The 23618-nt window shown below is 42.7% G+C and overlaps 1 protein-coding gene across 3 annotated transcripts in view; it reads right to left on the bottom strand.

Moving 5' to 3' along the window:
- Nucleotides 1–23618, bottom strand: part of CGNL1 (cingulin like 1) — a 177780-nt gene that overhangs the window by 64590 nt on the left and 89572 nt on the right. For all 3 annotated transcript variants that reach the window (XM_030931447.1, XM_010374266.2, XM_030931449.1), the window contains exon 8: nucleotides 23276–23488. In XM_030931447.1, coding sequence (XP_030787307.1) covers nucleotides 23276–23488 — 213 coding nt within the window. The remainder of the gene's footprint in view (nucleotides 1–23275; nucleotides 23489–23618) is intronic.

Here is a 23618-nt window from a genome sequence, read left to right as displayed (position 1 = left end):
TGGGTTGATAGGTGCAGCAAACCACTGTGGCACATGTATACCTATATAACAAACCTGCACATTCAGCACATGTATCCCAGAACTTAAAGTAAAACAAAAAATAAAAAAATCAAAAGCACTAATCAAATGCTAAAAAAAAAAAAAAATCAGTAAGACTGACAAACTTCTGGTAAGACAAACAAAAAAAAGATGAAATACAAATTACCAATATCAGAAATAAAACAAGATATATTACCATAGACCCTGCAGACATCTATAAACAACTCGACACACATCTAACAACTAAGATGAAATGGACCAATTACTTAAAAAGTACAAACTACCACAACTTATGCAATATTAAATATAGTAATTAGAATAGCCTCATAACTATTAAGGAAATTGAATTCATATTTTAAAACTCCCCCAAAAGAAATGTCCAGGTCTAACTGGTTTCACTGGAGAATTCTACCTAGCATTTAAAAAAGAATAAACATCAACTCTACACAATCTTTTCCAGAAAATAGAAGAGGAAGGAATCCTTCCCAACTCATTTAATGATGTCAGTATTATTCAATACCAAAATCCAAATAGTACCCTAAAAGAAAGGAAAAAATGAAAAAAGGACTATAAGCCAATGTATCTCATTAATAAAGACACAAGAATCCTTAACAAACTACAAGCAAATAAAAGTCAGCAATGTATGAAAGAATGATACAGTAGGATCAAGTGAAGTTTATTCCAGGAATGCTAGGCTGGTTTGATATTTTAAAATCAAGAGGGAAAAATCACACTATCATATCAATAAATGCAGATAAAGCATCTGACAAAACTCATCCATGATTTAAATTTTCTTTAAACTCCAAACAAATTATGAATCGAGAGGAACATTCTCAACTAAAGAGCATTCAATTCACAAAAGATCTATAATTAACATTATATTTAACAGTAAGAAACTGAAAACCTCCCCCTAAGACTGAGACTAAGGCTAGGATACCTGCTCTCACCACTCTGATTCAACACAGTATTGGAGCTTCTAGCCTGCCTAATAAGGCAGGAAATAAGAAGCAAAAGGTATATAAATTAGAAAGGATCAGAAAGCGAGAAATAAAACTGTCCCTGTTTGCAGATGACATGACTGTCTACATAAAAAATCCCAAGGAATCTACCCGCCCCCCGCCACACACACACACAAAACTTTGTAGAATATGTGATTTCAGCAAGGTAAAGAAATAAAGGTCCAGATATAAAATAAACATAAATAAAAACATACAACTGCATTTCTGTATACTAGCAATGAACAGAAGGATACTAAAATGTAAAAATATGCCATTTATAATCACTCAAAAACATTAAACACTTAGGTATAAGTCTAGCACAACACATACAGGACTTATATGCTTGAAAATACACAATCAGCCAGGCGCGGTGGCTCAAGCTTGTAATCCCAGCACTTTGGGAGGCCGAGACGGGCGGATCATGAGGTCAGGAGATCAAGGCCATCCTGGCTAACACGGTGAAACCCCGTCTCTACTAAAAAATACAAAAAACTAGCCGGGCGAGGTGGCGGGCGCCTGTAGTCCCAGCTACTCAGGAGGCTGAGACAGGAGAATGGCGTAAACCCGGGAGGCGGAGCTTGCAGTGAGCTGAGATCCGGCCACTGCACTCCAGCCTGGGTGACAGAGTGAGACTCCATCTCAAAAAAAAAAAAAAAAAGAAAATACAAAATCATATGATGAAAGCAGTGAACATCTAAATAAATGGAGATTTACTTAGACCATGTTCATGGACCGGAATACTCAACATAGTCATACTCAACCTATCAAAATCTCAGCAAAATTTCTATATATAGACAAGGTTATTCTAACATTTATATGAAAAGGTAAGCCAGGCATGGTGGCTCACTCCTGTAATCCCAGCAGTGTGGGAGGCCAAGGTGGGCGGACCACCTGAGGTGAGGAGTTCAAGATCAGCCTGGCCAATATGGTGAAGCCCCGTCTCTATTAAAAATACAAAAAATTTAGCCATGCGAGGTGGCGGGTGCCTGTAATCCCAGCTACTTGGGAGGTTGAGGCAGGAGAATCGCTTGAACCCCGAAGACAGAGGTTGCAGTAAGCAGAGATCGTGCCATTGCGCTTCAGCCTTGGCGACTAGAGTGAAACTTCATCTCAAAAAAGAAAAAAAGAAAAAGAAAAAGAAAAAAAGAAAAGGTAAAGTAACTAGAATAGCTAAAACAATTTTGAAAAACAATAAAGTGGAACATTCAGTCTACCAGATTTTAAGACATAATACAGCCACAGTCATCAAGACTATGTGATATTGGTAGAGGGACAGACACACAGGTCAGTGAAACAGAATAGAGAACCCAGAAATTAACACAAAAATACCCAAGCCACTTTTACAGAGGTTCAAAAGCAATTATTGCAGGAAGAATAACCCTCTCAACAAATGGCGCTGGAGCAATTGGATGTTCACAGGCAAAATAAATAAACCTCAAACTAAACTTCCGTCTTACACAAAATTTAACTCAAAATGGACTGTGAACTTAAATGTAAAATGTAAAACTACAAAACCTTTAGAAAACAAAAACGCAGGAGAAAATATCTGGGCTCCAAGGTAGGAAAATAATTCTTAGACTTGACACCAAAAGCACAACCCATAGAAGAAAAAACTAAATTGGACTTCATCAAAACTAAAGACTTTTACCTTTCAAAGACCTTGTTAAAAAGGTGTTTTTTTTTTTTTTTTTTTACTAGAGATTGGAAGTATGTCTTTACAAAACACATATTTGATAAAGTGCTCATATCTAGAATACACAAAAAATTTCCAAAACTCAACAGTTTAAAACAAACAAACAAAAAACCCCCAAACAATCCAATTAGGAAATGGGCAAAACACATGAATAGATATTTCACCAAAGAGGATACACATGGCAAATGAACACATGAAAAGACATTCAACACGACTGGCCATTAGAAAACTGCATAAAACCACAATGTTATATCACATATACCTATCAGATTGGCTAAAATACAACATATTGACAATGCCAAATGCTGGGAACAATTCCTAGAAACTAGGTCACTCATACATTGCTGGTGGGAATGCAAAATGGTATAGCCATTCTGGAGAGTAGTTTTGCAGGTTCTTTAAAAGCTGAACATGTAACTACCATTCAACCTAGCAATTGCACTCCTAGATATTTATCCCAGAAAAAAATTAAAACACATTCACACTCCTAGATATTTATCCCCGAAAAAAATTAAAACATATGCACACTCCTAGGTATTTATCCCCCCAAAAAATAAAACATATTCACACAAAAAGCTGTGTTCATAGAAGCTCTATTGTAGTAGCACAAAATGAGAAACATCCTGTAAGTCCTTCGATGAGTGAATGGTTGAACAAATTGTGGTACATCTATACTATCGAATACTACTCAGCAATAAAAAGGAAAGAACCTGTTGATACATGCAGCAGCTTGGAGGAATCTCCAGAGAACAATGCTGAGTGAAAAAAGCCAATTCCAAAAGGTTACATTCTGTATGATTCCATCTATATATATCTCTTTGTTGTTGTTGTTGTTGTTGTTGTTGTTGTTGTTGTTGTTGTAGAACCAAGGTTTCATCATGTTGCCCAGGCTAGTCTTGAACTCCTGAGCTTAAGTAACCCACCTGCCTTGGCCTCCAAAAGCTCTGGGATTACAGGCATGGGCCATTGTGCCTGGCCTACTTCTATTTTTTTAATGTATTTTTATTTATTTATTATTATTTTTTTAATTTTTAATTTTTTATTTTTTATTTTTATTATACTTTAAGTTCTAGGGTACATGTGCATAACGTGCAGGTTTGTTACATATGTATACTTGTGCCATGTTGGTGTGCTGCACCCATCAACTCGTCAGCACCCATCAAGTCATCATTTATATCATGTATAACTCCCCAAGGCAATCCCTCCCCCCTCCCCCCTCCCCACCATCTATATATATCTCATCCTAGAAATGGTAAAATTTAAAAAACAGAGAAAAGCATAGTAGTTGGGTTAAGGAGGGATGTGAGGGAAAGGAAGGAAGATGGCATGGCTATAAAAGGACAACATGAAGAATGCGGGGAGTGATGTAAATGTTCTGTATCTCAGTTGTATCAATGTCAGTATCCTGGTCATGCTATTGTACTATGGTTCACAATATATTACATTTGGGGGAAACAGGATAAAGGGTATATGGGATCTAGCTCTGTTTTTTTTACAACTGCATATAAATTTATAATTATCTCAAAATAAAACATTTGATTTTTAAAAAATTCTTTTGTAAACTTCACCCATCTTAAAAAAAAAAAAAAAAACTCAGGTCTTTCCTGCATCACTGGCTTGACTAACAAACATACTCTTTATTGGTTGAGCTGATAATTTCTGGATACAAAGAGAAGGCATTTAAGGCATACTGTTCATTAAGGAATGATTTGGGGGAAATAATAGAAAATCTACAATGACATATCAAACAAAGTTGGTTTCAAGAGGAAAGGGGATGGCCTAAATCAGTTGGTAAGAGTAAGAAGGTCCCAGATCCACTGAATAATGCCCCAAGTTCACAGACTGATCACTGGAGACCAAAAGCATACCTGTCTCCTCTTTAGAAGGCTATATAAATTCTCAGCCAGAGCATACAATTTTTTTTAATGAATATTAGTTTCATTCTGAAAGATGGGATATGGGTCATTTAAATTCTTCTGATGTCTTTCCAATGATCTCTTCAAATTCCTGCCCAAAGACCACCAGAGACAGCTACAACTAACTGGACTATGATATTTTCCCCCACAGACAAATGACAGTTGTAACTTTTTAAAGCATTACATTCAATGCATATTTTCTTTCTTTTTCTGTTTTTGAGACCGAGTCTCACTCTGTTGTCCAGGCTGGAGTGCAACAGCAGGATCTCAGCTCATTGCAACCTCTGCCTCCTGGGTTCAAGAGATTCTCCTGCCTCAGCCCCCCAAATAGCTGGGATTACAAATGTGCACCACCATACCCAGAGAATTTCTCTGTATTTTAAGTAGAGACAGGGTTTCACCATGTTGGTCAGGCTGGTCTCAAACTCCTGACCTCAGGTGATCCACCCACCTTGACCTCCCAAAGTGCTAAGATTACAGGTGTGAGTTCCTGGCTTTTCATACCCATGTTCAATGCTGTGGACAGAGAGACCCTAGAAATAGGAGGTATAAAAAACACCCATCTCAGGTGACAAAAGTTTCATTTATCCTCCTCTAGAGTCTCACAGTTCACACTTTATTTCAAAAGTCACTTATTTAGTAACCACATACTGCTAATATTGCAATAAAACCAACACTGGCTGCCACAGTTCTTTGGGATAACCGTGAGCCAAAATTCCTAGAGCAGAAATCCCACCTGGCATAATATGTAGCTCACGGCTTCTCCTCTATCCTTTGCTGTCACCCTCTCATACCTTTCTTTCAGACTCATCTTTTCCCCTTTTATCCTCTAGATCTTTAGCTGAAACTCCTCTTTCACTTCTTGGTGCTACTAGCTTCCCCACTTCTTCTCCAATCTTCTGACCCTCCCTTTGCACCTTTCTCCTTCTTACCTCCCCTGTACCTCATTCCCATCATACTTCAAACTGCTCTTGTCCCTCTGCCTGTTTCATTTTGCTTTGTTTTTTTGTTTTTTGAGAAGGAGTCTCGTTCCATCACCCAGGCTGAAGTGCAGTGGCATAATCTCAGCTCATTGCAACCTCCACCTACTGGGTTTAAGCGATTCTCCTGCCTCAGCCTCCCAACTAGCTAGGATTACAAGCATGTGCCACCATGTCCAGCTAGTTTTTGTATTTTTAGTAGAGACGGGATTTCACCATGTTGGCCAGGCTGGTCTCGAACCCCTGACCTCAGGTGATCTGCCTGCCTTGGCCTCTCAAAGTGCTAGGATTATAGGCGTGAACCATCACGCCCAGCCCCTTTGCCCGTTTCTAATGCTGATTGTTTCTATTGCTGGGCACTAGTCAGTCCCCAGCCCTCTTCCTTCTAACTTCTGCCCTTCCTTTTCCATGTCCTCTTTTTCTGGCTCACTCTGTTTTTCACTCCCATCCTCCACACCCTCATCTTAGTCCAACGGCCTTCTCCAAAAGTACATGCATATTTACAGAGCGTGTATTTGTTGGGTGGATAAACGTGCCAGCCAATGTACTGGCAAAAGCAATAAACCAGGGACCCAAAAGCTGGATGTCGGAACCACCTCAAACAACTCCTTGCACCTTCCTGGAAGGCTGGGGGAAGGAGAGTGGCAAGTGGGCATCTGCAGTGCTTTGCAGCTAGCTATTGATGGAGAATTAATCAGATTCTACTTAAGAGATCAATAAACAGATAAATTTGGATACTCCCTAATAAGTTAAGAATCTGGGCCAGGAGCTGTGGCTCACACCTGCTATTCCAGCACTTTGGGATGCAGAGGTGGGAGAACCACTTGAGCCCAGGAGTTTGATACCAACATGAGCAATATGGCAAAACCCCATGTCTACAAAAAAATACAAAAAATAGCCAGAGGTGGTGGCACTCACTTGTAGCCCCAGTTACTCGGGAGGCTGAGCTGGAAGGATGACTTGAGCCGGGGAGGTCGAGGCAACACTGAGCCATGATTATGCCAGTACACTACAGCCTGGGTGACAGTGCAAGACTCTCAAAAAAAGAACCTACCTTTGGGTCACCATGTATCCTTTCACAGTCTAGGCCTATTTAGCAGCTAGTGAGAACTTTTAAACTATTAACAGCTTTCCACAACACACCACCAAACAATCATTGCTCTGGAGCAGGCTTTATTTCAGGGAAGTGAGGCAGCAATGTCTACGGTGAGAGGACCCCCTCCAGTTCAAGTGCCTTCCAGAAGGAGCTGTGCTATTGACTTTAGGATGTTTAATCAGTTGAACCTTCTCGCAGCACCAGAGGCAAAAGATTCGGAACTTCTCAAGAAACAAAAGCTGTGAATTTAAAACCAAAGAAGCATGGGGGACAGGGAGCCTCTTCACCTGCAATATCTAGCAGGCCCACACGATGTTCTGCCGCCTCTCCTACAGAGTCTTGATCACTGTGGCCTTTGGCCTTCTACCACAATGAGCAGCTCCGTGGAGAGCCAGGCCCCTGACCTGATGTGCCCTCTTTGTGAACCCCATGAACACCATGAGTCCACGGTCCTGGCTGCTGGATGCAAACCGAGCCGGATGTACTGGAATGTCAGCCGTAAACTCAGAGACAGGATTAACCGCAAAACAAGAAGTTTATTTGGGGCCATACTATCCTGTTAGTTAAATGACAGGCCAGGTTCTAACTAATTTCTACTAGTGTTTTGTCAAGGTCAACACCAGTGGCTACATAGGAGCAAAGTAAATTATTAACCCTCCTTCTCCACTGGGCCTGAATCAGCCAGAGAGTTCACCACCTGCCAGCCACGTTTTCTCTCCAGTTCAGCAGCAGGAGGGGCATGGTACACAGCACAGGCATCTGCTTCTGGCCCGAAGGGTCACTAAGACAGCTACAGGAAATGCCACTGAGTTGAGCCTGCAAGGTAAACAGTTCACAATGGGACAGGGAGAAGGAAGCACTGCACACAGGGTAGGAGCCTGGCATCCTGGTGTCTCTGAAACCAAGCAGCAAAGGAGCCATAGAAGGCTTCTTCTCACAAAAAGTTATAGGCTTAGAGACATGAAATGCCTTGACCAGGCAGAAAGAGGTCCTGTAAATCAAAGAGCACGAGGGGCCAAACATACCTTTCCTTTGGATTTGGCATATGCTGGACTCAAGTTCAGGGTCATAGTTATAAACCCAAGTGGTTCAAAATACTTCCCCAGATGGACTCTATTGGACAATCCCACTGCCTATTTTCCAAAGTTTACTAATGCCTTTGTTCTTGCTCCAAATACATGAAGAACCTAGTGTTTTCCAACAAAGTTTGCCAGCATCTAAGTCTTCGTTGTACTATCATATAGCAAACACTTTGCAGAGTAGATGTCTTTGGGCTCTTGGACAATTCAGGGATGGAAAAAACAAGATTTTAACATCCTCCTGCACCACATCTCCCTGAATGCTTTCAGATCTATCTCTAATGCCACCTTCTCTGGACTCAGTCATTTATTTGCTTGACTTCTTTGTCCCTAGTCTTATTCCAAAAAGTCTTTGAAGCACATCCAGCCTTTTATTTCTAACTGTAAGTGGACTCAGTGTTTCCCTAAACCCAAAGACTGCCAGTACTTCTTCCCACTGGACCACACACTTGAGAAACATGTGCAGAAATTTAACAAATAAAACAAAAAGAAAGAAAAAGAAGGGACGTGTTAAAAGGAGAAATATGTGTGCTTGGTCATATTCTCTCCTTCCTCTGTAAGTTCCCCAAGGATAAGGCCCATCCATGACTTTGGAATTTCCTGAGGAATGGAACAAGCCTCTCCCAGTCCCCAACTCCTACTCACTGCTGACAAAACAGCATTACTTTATTCATTACTGTGAAAACTGCTGCAGTCACCCTGGGGAACAAACACCTTGCCCTTTATTTTGTCTTTCATGAAACCAAACTAATAATGCTGGCTCAAACAAGTTCTGCTACCTAGTGATGACTCGGAGAGAGGGATTTTTCCATTGCATCTAACTTGGACTTGTTCGGGCCCACATTTCCGGAATTCTAACGTGTGGTCACCGTGAACACATGATTTACTCTGTAGCTAAAACTCACTAAACCACATCTAATCACTTCAGAGGCCACCTACTACTCTGGTGGTTTCTACTGAATTCATCTGCCACCAACTATTTGCCTAAATCCATTCACATCAGTCCACTACCTCAAGTAAATAAGCACTCAAGAATATTTGTTGAATGAATAAATACACGAACGCAAACAAAACTATTAGCTGTCTAAGGTAAAACTATAAAAGGCACACAAATGAATAAGGAAAATGGTTACCCTAAAGAGGTGTTCAAGTCTCAGAGGAGAACAAGACATGCTTTGGTTCAAGAAGTTCCAGAATGTCCTTGCCCACCCATAAGTCACCTTGCCAATTCCCCCTGCTCCCAAGACTCACCCAAGCCTCACTCCCTCTTAGGAACCGGCCCTAGCCTGCCTACACTGAGCAAAGTCACCCTTTTCCGAACTTCTGCTTTCTGTGTCGTATGCCAGCTTCTCATGCCCCACGCCGAACTGGCCGTCAGCTTTCTTGTCTGTCTCTGGCACTAGGCTGGGGCAAGAGTTGAGAGCAGAGGCCACCTTGTCCATCTCCGCACCCCAGACTTCACGCATGCTTGATGTGTTGAGTAAACAAACAAACAACTACAGGCAAAGCAAAACACAATAAATGCCACCCGAGGGACAAAAGATCCTGGGGAATTCAAAGAGAAAGAACAGCAGTTGCTGGGTGGACCCAAGAAGGAGATGTCATCTGAGCTCAGCTGTGAAGGATGGCAGGATTTTAAACGGCAGAGACCAAAGTTCGGGGGCTGGTGAAGGATGTTAGGGACAGACAGGCTAATATGAGCAAGGGGACAGAAGAAAGCAAGCAGGGAGACCACTAGGGCATACACAGAGAATCCAGTGGGAGAGCACAGGACAGCAGGTCAGAAAAGACAGTCTGAGGCTGGAATACATGCAGCCCTGGGAGGATTATTCTCCCCACTGCAAGGAGAGGATTCTTGGGGATCAGAGATGTGGTATGTCAAAAGTATTCAGTCACTCCATCTATTGCTAATCAACTAGGCTTGGGGTTGCACAGCAGTCATTTATGTAAAAAGAGAAGCAAGCGCGCGCACACACACACACACACTTGTATATACATAGATCCCAGTTTCTGAGTCATGATTGACATTTTGGGTCAGATAAGTCTCTGTTGTGAGGACTGTCCTTTCTTGGAGGTCAGGACTGCAAAGCAAAGGCCCAGAGGTGGCTAATATGGAGTGATAGAGCACACTCTTCTGTGGAGGTGACAGGGAATCCTTTAGTGTGGTTGGCACCAGGGACAACAGTGAGGGCCAGGGTTGCAAAGGCAGTTGGGAGCCAGGTCGTGGAGTGCAGGCCTTGGAGACCAGGCAGGATCCTGTGACTGGAGGGAAGCCACCAGGGACTGGTGAGGGAGGGCCTGAGCTATGGGGTGGCCAACCTGCGGCACGGGGTGCGGTAAGAAGGGGACAACCGAGTTAGGGAGATAGGGAGATGGCTGCTGATGAGGCCTGAACCAGGGCAGCAGCTATGAGAAAGGAGGTCAGAGGATGGAACTGAGCTACTGTGGATGCAGAAGCCACAGACCTGGGTAGCAGATAGAAGGTGAAGGTCAAGGCAGAGGCAGAGACCCCCAGTGACAAAAATTAAAAATACTTCACTAAACTTAGGGCTTCTTCTTGACCTGCTTTAGGAGAGACGCAGATCAATACTCTTATTTCACTGTAGGTGGAATAAATTCAAAAGATATAAAAGGTTTATACACTGTTTTTTGAAAGTTTTCCTCTTACCCCATCCCCCTACATATCCCCAAAAGTAACCACTATTGACTAGTTATCTCCCTCTTGAAATAGTCCATATGTGCACAAGCACATATGCCTATATAGCAATATATTATACATGTTTTTTATAACACAAATAGTATTCCTTTACAAGAGAGGAAATAAAAACAGAGAAAGACAAGGAGAATTCTATGAAGTCAATGACAAAGCTGGGTTTAAAACCCTGACCTGTCCTTAAACTATGCGGGTGTCCTTTATTTACCTCTACACATTCTGATTCATACATACAGCAAATACAGGGCATTCTGCAAAGTACTGACGATACAAAGGACAAGACACCCCTCCTTTAAGATGTGAACCATGACATATCACCTAAGAGATATAGTCCAACGTAATAATCAAGAGCATGGCACGATGCTGTGGGTTCTGCTAGAGCCCACTATTGGCTATCAGAAAATGCAGCTTGAAAGAGATGGTTTTGTCAAAATGTTTTATCAGTTGTCTATTGCCACATAACAAATTGCCCCAAAACTTAGCAGCCTAAAATAAAAACCATTACCTCACAAAGTTTCTGAGGATAAGGAATCAAGAAGTGACTCAAAGGCTGGGCACGGTGGCTCACGCCTATAATCCCAGAATCTTGGGAGGCCAAGGCGGGTGAATCACCTAAGGTCAAGAGTTCGAGACCAGTCTGGCCAACATGGTGAAACCCTGTCTCTACTAAAAATACAAAAATCAGCCAGGCATAGTGGCACACACCTGTAGTCCCAGCTACTCAGGAGGCTAAGGTGGGAGAATTGCTTGAACCCAGGAGGTGGATGTTGCAGTGAACCAAGATTGTGCCACTACACTCCAGCCTGGGTGGCAGAGTGAGACTCTGTCTCAAAAAAACACAAAAGGAAGGAGGAGGAGGAGGAGGAGGAGGAGAAGGAGGAGGAGGAGGAGGAGGAGGAGAAATAAGAGACTCAATCAGGCGGTTTTGGCTCAGAGTTTCTGATGAGGTTGCAGTCAAGATGTTAGTCAAGGTTGCAGTCATCTGAAGGCTTGACTGGGGCCAGGGGATCTGCTTCCAAGATGGCACACTCACATGGCTATTGACAAGTGGCCTCAGTGCCTTGCCACAGGGGGTTTTTCGTGGGCTGCTTGAGTGCCCTTACAACATGGCAGCTGGCTTCCTCCACAGCAAGAGATCCAAGAGAAAGCAAGGAAGAAGCCACATGTCTTTTATAATTAAGCAACGGAAGTCACACTCCATCATTTCCGTAATATCCTATTAGTTACACAGATCAGACCTTTTCAACATGGGACGGGACAACAATGGAGCAAAAGGACCAGAAGGCACAGGTCATTGTGGGCCAACTGGCTACTATAAATGCCTTATGCACTCTGATTAACTTTGCCACTGTAGGTACTCCTGTTTCCATACTGGCTCTTGTCTAACGAATTTAGAGTTTCTGACATTCCATTTTCTGCTTAAAGTGATCAAATAATAATGCCAAAATTTTCCACCAAGTAAAAATCTACTTAATGATCTTGGCAAGTCTTTAGAAAAATATCCATCAGGCAGAATTTAGAGGGTCAGAGAGAGTATAACATAGATTGAATAGGATTCCCAATAATAAAATTAAAGCTTTTTTCCTTTAGATGTTCAAGATTCAACTGTTTGCAATATTATGGTGGCTATGACTGTCCCAGGCTATTTACAACAGCCCCCCTCACTGCACCACCCAATTCTTGTGGCTTGACCATATCCACATCTGGAAATGCATCTGGTGTAGGGCCCTCAGTGAGTAGCCATAGCTTCTTTGTTACTCACACTTCCGGACTCTGAGCAGTGTCCATGGATGGCTCACAGATTTCAGAACATCCACTCCACATGGGGAGACAGGCAAGTACCCCACTAGTTACTTTCTCTGCTTCTATAAGCATTTAAAGGTATTTCTAGCAGTGACCCATTATAAAAGTCTTGTCAGGCAAGAAACAAATAAAAACTTTCCTCCTACAAACCTTCTCCATCAGTATACCAAGCTTCTCCCTTCAGCCATAAGCCCTATCAACTCTCATCCACCTGCCCAAAGACACATGTTATACATTCAGGAGACTGGCACTTAGCAAGGAGCAAAAACTCCTAAGGAAAATGGGGCCCTACCTAATCCTATTTCCATCCCTTTCTCCACAGGAGTCAGGAGAGACAGAGAGAGGTAATAATCCTTTTAAAAATAGAATGAAATTGTGGAAGAGACCTCAGAGATCCCGTGCCTCCATTCTAAGTGTCAGCATGAACGAACCATCCCAGGGCCTCCCATCTCACTGCTCAAGCCCAGAGCAGGCACTTTTCCATGGAAGGAATCTGCCTGTGTCAAACATTCACACTCCCCCTCAAAAACACATACACACATACCTGCTTGTCTGTCTGTCTGTCTCTAAAAATCTGTCCTTCAGATGCTCCACACAGGCTGCATGAGCTGGTCCCTATCTGCTTCTACTTCCTCTCATACCAGACTTTCAACCACCCTTCACAGCCCAGCCTCACTTGCCATGGTTTAACAGCTTGAACAAACCACACTCCCTTCTGTCGCAAGCCCCTTGCACATGCTATTTCCTCTGCTTGGACCATTCTCCGGATTTATAAAAATCTAGTTAATTCCCATTCATCCTTCAGATTTCCATCATCATTTTCCTCAAGGAAACTTTTTCTCCCTCCCTGAACTTCAAAGCATTTATCACATCTGAATTACACATGTATGTATTTTTTTCTTTTTTCTGAGATGGGGGTCTTGCTATCTTACCCAGCTGGACTCCAACTCCTGGGCTCAAGTGATCTTCCTGCTTCATGCACCCTAGTAGCTAGGACTACAGGGTGCACAACCACACCCAGAAAATCACACATTTATCCATGTGATTATCTGAATAACGTCTTTCTCACCCCTTTTGTCCACGTTATTCCTACAACCCAGCACAGTGCCTGACATAAGTAAAATGCTCCTTAGATATTTGCTTAATTAGTGACTATAGGTGAACTATTTATTGAATGGATATTCCAAAAACTGTATCAACAATCCATTCCGAACAGTTAGACACTGACTATTGAACATGAAATCTGAGTGGTTTGAGCCTATTCTCCTCGTCACTGTTCACCACAGGTGGGAAACAGGCAAGGGCCCTCCTCCCTCCATCAGTGATCAGGAGGCTCGCGGAAGGCTAGGCATAGGCAGCCTGACCACGCGACCAAGTTCCTCGGCTGTGCTTCCAGCGCATTACCGCCTTCTCTACCCAACTAAGTCTTGACACTTTCTCCGCACGCTGCTGTGAATTTGCTGTGATTTTGAGACATCAAGATGCCCTGGGTATCAGCCCTATCTTCTGGTCCTTATTGGCACTGCTGGAAAATGCCAGCCTGCTTAAACATGTTCATGAGGCATCAAGGTAGGGTCATTAAAAATTACCCAATGTCCTACCTCTCCACGTGAGGGATCTTCCTAATGGAATTTCCCATCAGTTCTTCCTGCACTGTGAGGCTAAAGCCAAAATCTTCTCTCTACAGCATAGCAGCTGCTAAATCTACTCGCCAAAAGCCCTAATGCTAGTCCTGGAAATAGAAGCCCTTTATTCTATCATCCTAGCCAGGAAAGGTAGAGGCTCTCCTCATAAATTGTTTATGAGCTCCTACCCTCTGGAAATCTGAACTGTAACTGGAAACTGATTTACTGAATAAGTGAAATATATTTTAACTCATCAGCCAAATCAATATTTTTTCTTTGTCTTCCTAGAAATTCTAATTGTTAACTCTGAGTTTCACTAAAAGGAGCTGGGTACAAAATCAGCAAGTTCAAGGTATACCAACGTCCCAAAGCTCCTGGAGAGGTTCTTCGAAGAGGAAGGCTCTTTTTCATTTCTAATTCTTAAGTATTTGGTACATAAAAGGCACTTAGTGTGTCAACTCACAGAAATGACATGCTATTTCTCACCTGAATTTTGCCACCTAAAGCAATAAACCTGTCCTGATCTCCTACTCTGCACATCCCTCAATTACTGCACCCACAACTTCGTCATTTTACTTGCACATCTTTCTGCCCACAAGACCACATAAGATCCTCAAAGTTAGAGACCACAGCTTGCTTGCCTTTATATACTTGGTGACTAGCACTGTGCTGGCACAGAAAGCACACTCAGGTATTTGATGGCAAATGAATCCGCATATCTAAAGATAAACCAGCATATCTTTGTCGTCTATGACCTAACCTATGGCAAGTGACTCTAGGCAGCTCAGGTAAAACACCAGGAGTGACTTGCAGAGATGCTCTGTTTACCCCTCATGGAGGCCCCCTAAGAGATGTGTCCATTGCCCAGCCCCCCGGAGTTTTGTCATGACAGCCACTGACTCTCAGGACATGGGAGGCAACTGGGATCAGAGCCACAGAATGGGGCACTGGGCCTGTGATGGGTTCAAAAGGAATATCCCAGGACACCACTCTAGATCTCTTATTTATATACTTTTTAATCAATACAAGATACAGAAGAGTTACACAACTATTAAAAGAGCCATTTCTGGGGTGGGCAAAAGAGAGAGAGAGAAAAATAAAAGAGATCTTTTTTTAGCCTTAAATCTTACCCATTTCACTTTTGCCTATGGAAAGTTCCATGTCACTCTAGGCATGCTTGAGTCTGTGGAAAAGAGATATTTTCCTTTTCCTGGGCACCTGATTGCAGACCCCACCACTTCTCCAGCTCTCAGTAGCTGTCATTCAGGGTAAGTTGATTATTTGAAGTTAAAATGTAGAGGAAATGAGGAGCTTCTGCTGTTTCCCTGGCTAACCTGGCTCCCTTGGAGAAGATAGAAATGAGATTTTACACTGAATGAGCCATGTCTTAAGGGAAGCAATTCCACTGATCCAGAGATTAGCGCTGGTTTTACCATTTGACCCTCTGCTGACCTTATGCTTTGGAAGAACCTGTTCAGAGATTGGCAGGAAAGAGGGAAGGGACAAAACTAGAAATGACGTGGGAACACGGCACCAAAGCATATATTCCTTTATGTAAGACTGAGTGACATTTCCAAATTGCTGAGTAAAATACACACATACATCCAAAATTGGAGGGTGGTGGTGAAGGGGGAGAAAAGTTTCAACATTATTGAATTTGAATAAAATTCTTACAAGGGTTAGAGAATATGAAATATGGGCAGAAAGAATTTACAGTATGAAGAACACACAGGACAAAAGTACAGAAACTCAGTATGGAAATGTATAATGCAAAAATAGGCTGCTTGAAGAAACTCCCCCAAGAGATTGTTAACTAAGTCAAATGAACTGCCCTTCCCCTTGCTTTCCTGTCACTGGATGTGGCTGCTTCTCTTCAGGTCTCTGTGTCTGTGTCTTCTCTTCCTCCTCAGGCCCTCGGTCCCCTTCCCTTCTTTCTCTCTCTGTCACTCACTCACACTCCCTCCAACGACTCCCAGTTGGATAGGGCAGCCCTGTTCCTCACTCACTGTTCACACAGAGGGACCCTAGGGTCTCAAGATGAACTCATGAGCCTTTCCATTCCCAGTACAGCCCCCTTCCAGGCACCCAGAGACGATGCCTGCTCAGGTCAGCTGTATATCTTCTTCCTCCTCACCCCAATCCATGCTCCCTGCGGGTTCTCCTCAGTCAGCCCCTACTTCCTGCTCATCTCTCCTCACTCTCTACTTCTAACCATTCCACCTGTAGCCTCAGATCACACCACCACCAAGTAATGTCCCTATTAGGTCCCTGTATTAGTCCGTTTTCACACTGCTGATAAAGACATACCCAAGACTGGGCAATTTACTAAAGAAAGAGGTTTAATTGAACTTACAGTTCCATGTGGCTACAGTTCCACCTCACAATCATGGTGAAAGGCAAGGAGGAGCAAGTCCCGTCTTACACGGATGGCAGCAGGCAAAGAGAGAATGAGGAAGACGCAAAAGCGGAAATCCCCGATAAACCCATCAGATTTCGTGGGAATTATTCACTACCATGAGAACAGTGTGGGGGAAACCACCCCCATGATTCAGTTATCTCCCACCAGTCCCTCCCACAACATGTGGGTATTATGGGAGTATAATTCAAGATGAGATTTGGGTGGGGACACAGCCAAACCATATCAGTCCCTAATAAAAGAAACATCATTGCTCCCTCAATGACTACCAACTAAAAAGAGTCTCCATAATCTCACCCCACTCCACCTTTCCTATTTTAACTCTTTTTGTTTGTTCTTTAACACACACACATACACACACACGCACACAAACTTTTTACCAAAGAAAACTTCAAAGCTGGGTGCAGCGGGTCACATCTATAACCCCAATATTTTGGGAGGCTGACGTGAGCAGATGGCTTGAGCTCAGGAGTTCAAACCCAGCCTGAGCAACGTGGTAAAACCCTGTCTTTACAAAACCCAGCCAGGTGTGGTGGAATGCACCTGTAGTCCTAGCTCCTTGGGAGGCTGAGGTGGGAGGATGGCTTGAACCCAGGAGGCGGAGGTTGAAGTAAGCTGAGATCATGCCACTGCACTCCAGCCTGGGTGACAGAGCCAGACTCTGTCTCGAAAAAAAGAAAAAGAAAAAGAAAAAAAAGGAAAAAAACTTCAAACGTTTGCAAAAGTGTCTCTCACCTACCCATTACCCAGCTTTAACACACATCAGTGCACGGCTGATCTTATTTCATCCATACCCCACTGACTTCCCCCAACGAAGTGGATTATTTTAAAGCAAACTTCAGACATCCTATAAAAACCTCAGTATGTTTCTTTAAAAGTCAGAGACTTGGCCGGGCATGGTAGTTCACGCCTGTAATCCCAGCACTTTGAGAGGCCGAGGAGGGTGAATTACCTGAGGTCAGGAGTTCTAGACTAGCCTGGCCAACATGGTGAAATCCCGTCTCTACTAAAACTGCAAAAATCAGCTGGTTGTGGTGGCAGGCGCCTGTAATCCCAGCTACTCAGGAGGCTGAGGTATAAGAATCACTTGAACCCAGGAGGGAGAGGTTGCAGTGAGCCAAGATCACATCACTGCACTCCAGTCTGGACAACAAGAGCAAGATTCCATCTCAAAAAAAAAGAAAAAAAAAAAAAAAAAAAAGAGAGACTCTTAACAACAGCACTATTATCACCCCTTAAAAATTGTTTAGTTTCTTTAAATATCATTAATATCGAGTGCTAAAATGTTCCCAATGATTTCAGATATTTTGTTTTTTACAGTCAGTTTGTTTCAGTTGAGATCCAAGCACGGTCCACACATTGGATCTGGGCACCCGCCCTTTAAGTGTCTGATTCTGTATTCACCTTAACTTCTCTTTCTGCACAAAGCCCAGCCCAGACCTCTCACTTTCCCACCTACAAGGTATTGCTCATGCTGTACTCAGCACCCAAAATGTCCTCAGCCCCCATGCCCAAACATCACTCAAAATCCAACTCAAATACCGTCCCCTCCATGAAATATTTCATGATTGCCACCAGTCCTCTTCCTAAACACAGCCATGGGGTCTCCTATAGGGTTTCCTATATGACTTTATCCGCACGTCCCTTGGCTCATTTACTCCTGTCTATAATCAGCTTGAGAGTTACATATCTCCCCTTCAATCTCCTAAAAGGGTAAATTCCACCTGATTTATATTTATGGTCCTCACGAACTTAGCACGATGCCCTGTACTTGGCAGTTGCTCAGTAAATCAATTTGTAAGTGCTGTATTTAAAAATAATGCAAACGGAGAAAGGAAGGATGGCAAGAGTATCTCACATGTCTTCATCCTATCTCCTCTTCTCCCTCATCCATTCCCTTGGGAGATATTTGTTGCATAACTGCTGTATGTTGGGCACTCTGAAAGTGCCTAATGGCCCAAAAGTCATATTATCTGGCACAAAAATAAAAGTGGCTTTTTTATCAGCATCAAAATACTTGCAACTCTTACATGCAAAATTACTCCTTCCAAGATTAACATTAACATCATGATAGTGCTCCTAACAAACAAGATTTGTTCATTTTCATGAGAAATAATTTGAATGTATAAATTAAAGCCAAAACAGTCTAATGGTTGGTCTTGGGATTGTTGAGGACTCTAAAGACATCTCCCTTTTGTCTACTCATTCATCTAACTCACAAACATTCACTAAACATCTATTAAGTACCAAGCACACTGGTGTTACCAAGTAGAAAATGATGATAGTACCTAGTACAGCAGGGAAGATAAAACCCAGAACAAAATTGCCAACAGTACCAGGTCTCTAGAAACTGTAAGGTCCAAAAAGCAATGAGGGAAGTTCGTGGAGGAGCTGGAATCTGAGCGGAGCCTACTTCCTGAGAAATTTTAAGAAACTATGCTGCCTGTACTTCTCTTTTGCACAAGAGTTGCAGATAGGAATGGTTAGGTTTGGAAAAAAGAAGCCAACAGCTGTGAACAAGGTTCATTTTACTCCCAGATGGCAGCCATTCACATCCCCATTGAGCTTCCATTTCCTCTAATGGGTTCCAGTCATGGCCACAAACCCAAGGAAGAAGAAGAAATTTCCTTTTCAAAACGAAAAAAAACTATAAAATGACCAGAAACAGAGAAAAAACCATGTTATGAAATAAGTTGCTTAAGTGCTTAGTCCTTTAAAAGAATGTTTGGTAGATATAATCTCCTTTCTAACAGACTACGAAGATCCATTTCTCCATAAGAAGAGAACTTAAAATAGTGTACATGATAATCCAAACCACCACCGCTCTGCCAGTGAGATGCAATTCATTCTGCTGGGTGAAGAAACCCCACACAACCTAGGCATTCCTGAATTCCATCCACTGAGCAATCAATCTGTTCTTAAAAAGATGTGGCTGATGGGTCTACAAAATACACTATTACCGAGTCATCTGTTTGGAATACCTGTACAACATTCTAAATATAATTTGACATTTTTCACCAAATGTTCTAGTAATGTAAAACTTGTAGTGCTCAAGCTAGGATGAAGTGCTTGTTACTTTACAATGATAAAATAGCACTTTAGGGGGTTTTGGCACTGGGGCAGTGGCAAGAATAAGAAAAACTGATGACAGAAGTTTGGGCTGCTTCATAAGACCTATTGAAGAAACAAACTTTTTAATGCAATAAAATTTCTTAAATGCCCGTTTTTGGGGGGAGGTTGAGACTGACGGATCACCTGAGGTCAGGGGTTTGAGACCAGCTTGGCCAACATGGTGAAACCCCCGTCCCTACTAAAAATACAAAAATTAGTCAGGCATGGTGGCGCACACCTGTAATCCCAGCTACTCGGGAAGCTGTGGCAGAAGAATCACTTGAACCCAGGAGGTGGAGGTTGCAATGAGACAAGATCATTCCACTTCACTCCAGCCTTGGCGACAGAGTGACACTCCATTTCAAAAAAAAAAAAAAGTCACTTTTTAGCCACAGTGGTGGTGGGTTCTCCCCCTGGGGCAGGAAAAATCTAAGAGTAAGAGCACATGTTTAAGAAACAGTATTTACCAGATTACACTTAATTACACTTAATTCACTCTCCTCCAAATACTTAATAATCTTAAGATTCTATTCTATAATACCAAGACATAAATAACCAAAAACAGCATCCATCTACTAAATTGATACATGTGTCCCCCATAAAATATGACTCTATCATATTTGTTAAGCAGTCACCTTGAGAAGCAAAAGCTAATATGGTGAAAAAACACAATCAGGATCCTCTTTAAGAAACTGCAAGGAAGCCAGGCACCGTGGCTCACATCTGTAATCTCAACACTTTGGGAGGCCAAGGTGGGCAGATCACTTGAGGTCAGGTGTTCGAAGCCAGCCTGGTCAACATGGCGAAAGCCCATCTCTACTAAAAATACAAAAAAATTAGCCAGGCATGGTGGCACATGCCTGTAATCCCAGCTACTTGGGAGACTGAGGCATGAGAATTGCTTGAACCTGGGAGGCGGAGGTTGCAGTGACCCAAGACCTTGCCACTGCACTCCAACCAGGGTGACAGAGCAAGACTCCATCTCAAGACAAACAAAAAACAAAAAAAAGAAGGAAAGAGAAAGAAAGAAACTGCAGAGAAATTCAAAAGCAAGGCACAGAAATTCACAGAATAATACCAGAGTTCCCTAAAAGACCTCCCACATCATCACTGAAAAAATTCAACAGGAACTACACGGCAGGGACTGAAAACCCAGTCAGAAAGGAAATTTGTCCTAAACTAACTTTCACTTGCCAAACACTGTACCAGGCACCATGTTGAGCTCAAGGGGTTAAGAGCACAGGCTCTTGACTTGCATATGGGGTGTACTGGTCTATGTCATTTTATTTATTTATTTATTTTGTAATTTGAAGATATGCTTAAAAGTTGGGAGATCTCACAGAAACATCCAGGTATCTGGCTTCTTGAAAAAAATGAAAGATCTAGCAACATGGGCCCAGCATTCCCTCACTGGCAACTCTAAGCTGGAGCAGAGAAGCCACTGAAGCCTCCAGCAAAGGACATGTCTTTCAGCCAGCTTGTCACAGTCCCCACCATACCCTCCTATCATCCCAATAACAGACGCAGTATTTTACTCATTTATGCTCCCTGTCTGGCCCCAGAGGTACTAGAGTTTGTCACTCCCTCTCAGGGAAAAAAAAAAAAAAAGGCGGAGGGACGAAAGTGCCCCCTGTGCCCAAGAAGTGCAGAGTCTAATGGAGGAGGCAGACAAGATGAGAAATTACAATAGGGTGTGATACCAACTACAGTAGAAGAATGGCCAGGGTTCCACAGAAACCCTAAGGAAGGTGAAGGAAGGTGCAACTAACTCCACCAAAGGTAGTTTAGGTATCTAGGGTGTGTTCACAAAAGAGAAGACATCTGGGGAAGGTCTTGCAGGAGAAGAAGAGCATGGTCAGATGGCAAAGTAGGAGCAAGTCACCCTACACATATGAAGAGGTGAGAGGTCTGAAAGATACAGAGTTTTCTGGGGATGGGTTAGGCAGAGAAGGAACTTCTTCCCTACGACACTAACAATTTTCAGCTGAAATCTGGGGCAACGGGGAGTCAAGCAAGTTACTTAAGCAGAGGCTGACATGATCAGATTTGTTTTTTTAAGGAATGATGCTGGCAGCAGTATAGAAAACAGCCTGGAACAAAGAGCCCTTGCTGGCCAACACCCCCACTGCGTACTAAGGCGAACCCCTTTGCGTTAGCTTCCCGGTGCTCGGAAACTGTCCATTCTCTGCCAATGATACACGTCTTGACTACTTGGCCTGTTTTGCTTTTACAGACTGATATGGGTCAATGTAGTTATTGCTCTTGAACTGGCATAATGAAAATATTCTGAGTTACTATATAATGCAGACATTTGAAAGAGTCAAAACACAGTAACGTAAGTCTCTACTGATGATCTCAATTCCATACAACAAAGATATCCTTTCACCTACCACGTGTCCTTTCCTCACTTACGTATTTCTGACAGTAGTAACCCTGGAAGCTTTCAATAAAATAGCCCCTACCCCATGTGAGGCACAAGTTTGATTTTCCTTATACTTAAATCACTACAGACATATCCCCCAACACTATTCTCAACTACCCTTAAAGGAGCCACCCAGAATACACCACATTAAGTCAAGCTTTGAGGCAAGATTTAAGGGTGATAAAGATACGGGTCCAAAGGAGAATCATTTTACTCAGTAGCCTATTGGCATGTACCTGATAAAGCAACAGCACATAAAGATCAATCGCAAGGATATCAGGCTGTTGCACAGAAATGAAATGAGATGCAAATAACAGACATGTGCCCTCAAAGCAATAAAAATTAAATCGGTTTTGCTTTTCTCCCTTAAATGCAGTCAAATCTAAAAAAAAAATAAAAAAAAATCAGATAGGGAAATCAACAAGAGGCTTTTAAAAACGGTCTCAAAGTTGTAATAACCCCAAACAGACTATTTCCCAGACTTTTTATTGTTATAACAAACAAACCCATCTTTCACTTCTTGTCATTTGCAATTACTGTGCCATAATTGAAAATCAGTGAATCACCATAGGGCTTAGGGGAGAGAGGGCCTACTAGCTCTGAGCTGTCACTGTAATCACCACAGAATAAACAATATCAAGAGCTCTTTCTTCATCATTTTTAACCTATATATTGCAGAGTCTCTGAAAATTGTATACTCTGTAATTCCCCTCTTTCCCTAAAGATGGCATGACATTTCAGACCATTTTCCCCTTCAAAATACTGTTTTTCTCTTCTTCAACAGCCAGTATGACGTCTGTCCCAAAAGACTTCAGCATCATTTTGAATCTATTTGTAGGAGCCAAGAATTCAATTACGAGAAAAATTATCTGGGAAGGGTTTGGGCAATTCAGCCAATTAACCCTCTTGTAACTGCTGAGAAAAGAACCTGAACTGTCTAACAAAAGGCTATACAAAATCAAAAGGAACAGACTAGGGCAGGGGGTGAAGGATTCCAGGAATTTGGGTCCTGTCTACACTTCTGCCCATTAACATGGTCACACAATGCCCTCGGCCTCTGACCGTTGGGAACGCCTGGGAGAGTACAGCCCTCCACTGTGCAATGGGCTGCAGAACCTCAAGTGTTCATCTGCAGCCTCTTCATCTCCCCACCTGCAATAGGATTTAACCAATGTCCCTATCAACGTTTCAGTTTATAGACTTTAAAAGGTCAATAGCAGGACCATCGAGCTTATTCTTTGTTAATAAGCTCTGTGTCCATGATCTGATGAACTGAGATTCACTCTCTAATTAAAAGGAAGGAAGGGAATTTGCAGTGGTGTGGGAGAGAGGGTCTTACCCTTTCATCTGTTCCCAAGCCAGATTCTCCTGCCCCATCCCTCACCTTGGTTGCTTCTTCCACACTCTCCCTCAGGGCCTGCAGCTCAGCATCATATTGCTCCTTCAGCTTGTCCATCTCCTGATCATGGCTGGAAACCTCTTCTTTCAGGGCTCCCTTCAGGGCAGTGAGTTCACGCTCTCGCTTTCTCAAGAGGTCTTCTTGCTCCTCTTTGGCAATCAGCAGATCTTGAAGATCCTGTTTTGCCTGTAAGAGCTCCTAGAGAGAAGAAACATGAAGGGAGGAGGTGACGATGAAACATCTTGTTGAGAGGCCCCGTATCTCCCCTCCAGTTCAGTCCCCATATGCACGGTCATCTCACCTTGCCCTGCCACTCTCTCCTTCTCAT

Source organism: Rhinopithecus roxellana, chromosome 5, assembly GCF_007565055.1.
Source record: "Rhinopithecus roxellana isolate Shanxi Qingling chromosome 5, ASM756505v1, whole genome shotgun sequence".
NCBI classification, from domain to species: domain Eukaryota; kingdom Metazoa; phylum Chordata; class Mammalia; order Primates; family Cercopithecidae; genus Rhinopithecus; species Rhinopithecus roxellana.
Note: the sequence above shows the minus strand (reverse complement) of the source record. Positions and strands in the feature narration are given on the sequence as shown.